At 54.6% G+C, this 6,793-nt stretch overlaps 1 protein-coding gene across 1 annotated transcript in view; it reads right to left on the bottom strand.

Moving 5' to 3' along the window:
• LOC139763114 (A disintegrin and metalloproteinase with thrombospondin motifs 14-like) overlaps positions 1–5,781 on the bottom strand; it is a 155,958-nt gene extending 150,177 nt beyond the window's left edge. The window contains 1 exon segment of the mRNA XM_071688772.1: positions 4,007–5,781. Coding sequence (XP_071544873.1) covers positions 4,007–5,498 — 1,492 coding nt within the window. The 5' untranslated portion in view covers positions 5,499–5,781.
• Between the last annotated feature and the right edge of the window lie 1,012 nt (positions 5,782–6,793).

Below are 6,793 nucleotides of genomic sequence, written 5' to 3'. Positions count from 1 at the left end.
CCCAGACACTTGGGTGGTCACGACCCCCCTAACCCCCCAGAGAGAGCACAGGGTCCCGACTCTGACCCCACCCCCCTCCCCCCCACCCACCCCCAGACAGAGATGAAGCACCCAAACCATTTACTTTATCTGCCCCTTTGCTTGGGCCGCCCCCCCCCCCCCCCCCCCCCCCCCCTTCATGTAACGTGTTACGTAACTCGCTCAGTGCTGTGTGGGGGGGGCGGCCCCCTCCCCCTCACACCTAGTGGTGGCCAACCCTCGGTGCACGCACTACCCTCCTCCTTTCCGTGGCGCCACCGGCCCCCGTGGGAATACGGGGTATGGGGGAATAAGTGTACTGGACCCCCCTCCCCCCTCCGTGGCGGTGGTGAGCAGCGCGACGCGCGGGCCAACACCTTCACAGGCTCACGGGGCCGGCCCGCGGGTGGGGTCGAGGCGGCATAGGTTCGAATCTTGGAAGTGGCGTTCGGTCCACAGTCAATCCAGCTGTTCATCCTTCATGATGGGTTGGTCGGTAAACTGGGCTGCTGGCTTAGGCTAGGATGAAAGCGACACACACACACACACACACACACACACACACACACACACACACACACACATTACATTACCGGGGGGGCGGCCTCCTTGACCCCCCCCCTTACTGTCATGCACACACTATGATCCAGTTCAACCTCACCTCAACCTCGGGCCACGGTATATTCCCCTCCACCCCACCAACCCCACCCTGAAACCCTCCTCTTTCCCCTCTCCCTCCTACACAACACGGACCTCACCCCCACCCCCCCCTCACCCAAACCCCTCTCCCTCCCCCTCTCCTCCTCCCTCTCTCTCCTAAAATGTCCCTCACACTCACTCATTACCAATTCCCACTCACCGCCCATCCTGACCCCTGGTCGACATCAGAGCCAGCGGTAATTGCATTCCTCTTCAAATATTTCACTACACCATCCCCCCCCCAACCCTGACCCCCCCTCCTGCCACCCCAACCTCCTGCCATCCCCCAACCCTGACCAACCCCCAACCCTGGAACCCCCTCTTGCCACCTGCAACCTCGCCACCCCCAACCCTGACCCCCTCCTGCCACCCCAACCTCACCACCCCCAACCCTAACCCCCCCTCTTGCCACCCCAACCTCCTCGTCATCCCCAACCCTGACCCCCTCCTGCCACCCCAACCTCACCACCCCCAACCCTAACCCCCCCTCTTGCCACCCCAACCTCCTCGTCATCCCAACCCTGACCCCCTCCTGCCACCCCAACCTCACCACCCCCAACCCTAACCCCCCCTCTTTGCCACCCCAACACTCCTCGTCATCCCCAACCCTGACCCCCTCCTGCCACCCCAACCTCACCACCCACCTCCGTCTGCCACCCACACCACCACCTCATTGCCCTGTATCTCCCTGTTCCATTCCCTCTCACTATCTATCTCCCTGTTCCATTCCCTCTCACTATCTATCTCCCTGTTCCATTCCCTCTCACTTTAAACATCCTTACTGTAAATCATCCTCATATTTCCTCTATCTGTTTCCTCTTTACTCCATCTATCTGTTCTTTTCCTCTTATCCCTATCTTTCTTCTCTTACTCCATCTATCTGTCTCCTTTTCCCTCTTTACTCCATCTATCTGTCTCCTTTTCCTTCTTCTTTATCTCTCCTTTCCTTTACTCCATCTATCTGTCTCCTTTTCCCTCTTTACTCCATCTATCTGTCTCCTTTTCCTCTTACTCATCTATCTGTCTCCTTTTCCCTCTTTACTCCATCTATCTGTCTCCTTTTCCCTCTTTACTCCATCTATCTGTCTCCTTTTCCCTCTTTACTCCATCTATCATGTCTCCTTTTCCCTCTTTACTCCATCTATCTGTCTCCTTTTCCCTCTTTACTCCATCTATCTGTCTCCTTTTCCCTCTTTACTCCATCAATGTCTCCTTTTCCCTCTTTACTCCATCTATCTGTCTCCTTTTCCCTCTTTACTCCATCTATCTGTCTCCTTTTCCTCTCTTACTCCATCCTCTTCCACCTTTCCTCTTTACTCATCTGTCTCCTTTTCCCTCTTACTCCATCTATCTGTCCCCTTTTCCCTCTTTACTCCATCAATGTCTCCTTTTCCCTCTTTACTCCATCTATCTGTCCCCTTTTCCCTCTTTACTCCATCAATGTCTCCTTTTCCCTCTTTACTCCATCTATCTGTCTCCTATTCTCTATGTATTCCATGTATCTCTCTTTTCCCCTCTGTACTCCATCTATCTGTCTCCTTTTCCCTCTGTACTACCATCTAGCTGTCTCATTTTCCCTCTATACTCCATCTATGCGTCTCCCTTTCCCTCTGTACTCCATCTATCTGTCTCCTTTTCTCCTCTGTACTCCATCCATGTCTCCTTTTCCCTCTGTACTCCATCTATCTGTCTACCCATGTTCAGCAACCTGTATTCTCTCATCCTCACTCCACACCATATAAAGTGTAAGCATACACTGTACATTTCGCACATGGTCAGTTCCAACACCCACCTTCTCTGGTCTCCACACTCGACCAGCCCTCACACACACACACACACACACATTCCACCCACCACTCGCACGTTCAAACCTCCACCATTGACGGATCGCAGGTTTTCCCTGTTCCACCTTATGACCTTTTATCCCCAGGACGCACAGCGGGCAAGGGCACACCCCACCTCCTCCACCCCGAGTATGTCAGGAGGGCAAGCGACAGAGTAACCCGATCTGTTCGCACTTCTCATTACCCATCGCAACCTTGACAGTGGCCACGACTCGTTGACTTGGATGGGAGGGAGGAGGAGGAGGAGGAGCAGGAGGAGGAGGTGGATGGGTGGTGGGGCTGAGGGGCTGGCTGGCTGGTAGGTGGGTGGGTGGTTCTCGTGAGGGGAGACTCTGTCCCTTAAGCTTATGGTTCATCATGCACTCCTGCAGCCTCGCCCTCCCACTTCAACAATGACCGTGTGTTCCTCCCTTGATCTGATCACACACAAGCTGAAGGACTCTGAAATATAGACACCACCAGATGTGTTTTTCTGTCATGTCTTCCCCCTACACACACTTGAAAGGTTCCTAGAAACAGCCACCATCAGACGTTCCTGTAGCTAGGCCTCCACATCACAGGTGGAGAGATACATACAGCCACGACGACTACACACCCAGCCCTCCACCAACACCGCTGTGACGCCCGTCAACCCAAAACGGGGTCCCCAATACAGGCAAGGTTGACGTGCAATGTTGCTAGCGCCCTGGGCAGCCAGCCGTGCTACGCCCTCTACCTCACCGATCGCTCGTCATCCTAAACTAGCTCCTCTTCCCAATTAACCCTTCTCCATTTTCCCACCTTCCCAGACACTAGAACACGTGAATTCTCCTCCGATCTTCACCCACATACGAACACCTCCTCTCCAGAAGTAGTGTGTGTCCTCCCTTTGGAACGACACACCTACAAAACACTGTATGTCTTACGTTAGTCTCTGTCTCTATTGCACGGGGAACATTGTGGAATCTTAAGGGATTCTCCACAAAGGCAGCCTCGACTCCATCTGAACACACACCGAGGCACATAAACCTCAGCCCAGCCATTTCAGAAAAGCCACTACCTTCTCTTTACCCACATACAAATCCAAACACATTCGCCCCTCTCTTACTCAACCAGCCTTCCTCATTCCCACATTCACCCCTCTCTAACTCAACCAAGGCCTTCCTCATTCCATCATGATACTCATTAAACGTTTCCCTCTCTATTTGTCTACTCATCCTGCCATTTCCTCTTCCATCTATCTATTCGGGGTCAAATGATTACCACAATGGCTACTGATCACAAAATAGAAAATGGAGATAAAATGGTTATATTACATACGTTATTTTGTGTCTTAGACATGAGGTATTGCCCTCCGAGACGCCATGCTACCCGCACTAACATATTATAGATAAAGAGACAGATAGATATAGCTATATCTACAGATAGATACAGCTATATCTATAGATATACAAACCAAGTCTTACCGTCTGGGTATGGATACTTTGAGGTCTCCTCCGACTGGACGTCATTTTCCTTCTGATTTTTCTTCTTCTCGTTATTCTTCTTTTTCTTCTTCTTCTTCCGCCTGTCCCTCTTCTTCTGTTCTCGCTCTTCTCTCTTCCTGTTCTTCCTCCCCTTCCTGGCCTGGCACATGAGGTCGCTGGCAGGGTCGTCAGCCCCGTCCCCGCTGCTCACCTGGTCCACTCCTCCTCCTCCTGCACCTTCCTCTTCTTCCCTTATTCGCCTCATCTTCCGACATCCTTCCCGTCTCTTCATCCTCTCCTCTTTCCTCCTCCTCTTCCTCTCTTGCCTCTTCCTCTCTCTCTCCTTCTTCCTCTCCTCTCTTCTCCTGCTCCTCCTCTCCTCTCGGCGCCTCGCACGTTCGGCGTCCGTCGGGGGAGAGGAGCCTCTCTCTCCACATCTATCTTCACCTTCGTCTTCAGCTTCTCCTGTGACTAAGGCACCATCTTCCTCTCCTCCCCCTCTCTGCTTACACCCTTTCTTTCTCCCCTTCTTCTTCTTCTTCTCCTCTCCCCTGTCTGGTCTTCCTGCTTCACCTTGGGGTGCAGGGGTAGGGGCGTCCCTTGCGTGTGGCCGTGCGGTCGCAGGGGAGTCATGGAAATGTCCCCGCTCAGCTGCTGCAGCGCCGCCTACAACGTCCTGCTGGCCTTCCCACCGCAGGTCGTCGTCACGAGTCGACCCCCTCGCCCGGTCGAACTTGGGCGAACTGTGGCTGGTCGACCTGCCGTGTCTCTCGGTCTTGAGTAGACCAGAGGAGGTCGACGACGACCCCTCCGCCACCCCCCGGGCGAACTTGGGCACCCGCTCTCTCCTGAACTTGGGTATGCCGCCACCCTCGGGTGATCTCCTGCGCCGCCTCTCCAGCTTCGCGGAGTCTGTGAGCGACTCCCGCGATAGCCCCGCCGGGCGTCGCTCGACGCCCGCGTCCCTCTTGCGTCTGAGGAAGTCGTCGAGTTCCAGGACCGTCGCGTCGTCTTGCGACGGGGGCGGCGACGAAGGAGACGGCGGAGGCGGTGGTGGCGGCCGACGGCGGAACTGCTGGTCTTGCTGGAGGGACAAGTTGAGGCGACTGGTGATGGACTGGACCTTGTAGATCAGATGTGGCTGCGGGCCGGACCTGCTGGCCTCGTCCTGAGCCTGGCGGATCTTGAGCGGCTCGATGAAGTAGCTGTCGTTGTGGGTCTGGATGTAGCCGGTGAGCCCGTCGCAGTTGGTGATGGCCACCAAGCTATGCGCGGTGGACTGCAGCTCTCCTATGTAGAAGCAGTCGCCCGTCGCCCGCCTCACCACACGGCTCCCGTCCTCCAACACCCACTCTATGACGGTGTACTGGGTCACCAGGTTGGTGTTGGGCCTCAGCTTGAGGAAGAGTTCTTCCCTGTCGTTGTTGATGACGATGTACAGCTTCTCCTCCTCCTGAAGGCGGGGTGTGTCGTCGTGGAGGGCGTCCCCCATGGCCCTCCTCCGCCGCCGCCCACCCTCACCCTCGCTGGGCGGGTGAGGGTCGTGGAACCGCGCGGACACGTCAGCTGAGATGACGTGCCCCTCGGCGTCCGTACGGAACGGGTAGACGACCCGGGTCTGCTCCACGGCCGGCGTCACCCACGACCAACACTGCAAAGACAACGACGACGACACGTTACCATAACACACAGATGACACATCAGCTGGTAATAATCTCTCACAAAGATCGGTGTCAGACTCACACTTCCATACGTAGACACGCGTATACACAAACAAAAACACAAGCTAAACACAACACACACACAACACACACACACAACACACACAAGTTGGATTCCAACCCTGGCACTGGACGCTTAAGAAAACAAATGAGGTAACATTAAATTCCAACTATTTCACAGGGATAAACAACACACACACACACACACACACACACAACACGGGCCTCCTTGGTATTGTCATTAGCGTTACTGACCATGAGTCAGCACGGGCCAGCCTGGGATCGGCCCCACACTGGGTCTGAACCCTGGGCGTTTCAGTCGGCCCACATCCAACCCAGGTGTTCACCCTCCCCTCGGGGTTGGTCGATAAATGGGTACCTGGCTTAGGGTGAGGTTTGTATGTGTGTGTGTGTTGTGTGTGTTGTGTGTGTGTTTATATATACATATGAGTAAGGAAATGGTACATATATATACAAGGGTAAGAGACGGGGCAACGCAAGGCATTCGAAATAGCCAGAAGAGATACAAAATTGTACAAATACAGATTTTTGAACTCTAATGGCTAGGTCTGGCTAGGTCTGGCTGGGTCTGGCTAGGTCTGACTGAGTCTGGCTAGGTCTGGCTGGGTCTCGTCGGCCCTACACGGGTGTGACTGAGCGGCGTCAACGGGGGAGATGACTCAAGTCGCCGGGTTCGAGTCTGGGCCGCCGACGGACGTAAATACCACCACAGATGATCATCGGCAAATAAAGACTGGCGAGGCAAGCTGCTGCTGCTGGCAACCCTGACGGACCACCACGGACCACCACGGACAGCCACGGACCACTACGGTCGGCTTCCAGTGGACCAATCAACGTTGGAAAAACGTACGGGGAGCAGGTTCACTTAACACACACACACACACACACACACACACACACACAACAACAAATATGACACAGGAATCTCTGAATACTTAACCCTTGAATTTCCTGTGGTAAGCGCTACGCGCGCTGCCCTTGCCTCTCTCTCTCTCTCTCTCTCTCTCTCTCTCTCTCTCTCTCTCTCTCTCTCTCATATGACGCA

The sequence above is a fragment of the Panulirus ornatus genome, chromosome 46, assembly GCF_036320965.1.
Source record: "Panulirus ornatus isolate Po-2019 chromosome 46, ASM3632096v1, whole genome shotgun sequence".
Lineage (NCBI taxonomy): Eukaryota > Metazoa > Arthropoda > Malacostraca > Decapoda > Palinuridae > Panulirus > Panulirus ornatus.
The sequence above is the reverse complement of the archived record's forward strand: the minus strand, read 5'-3'. Positions and strand labels throughout refer to the sequence as shown.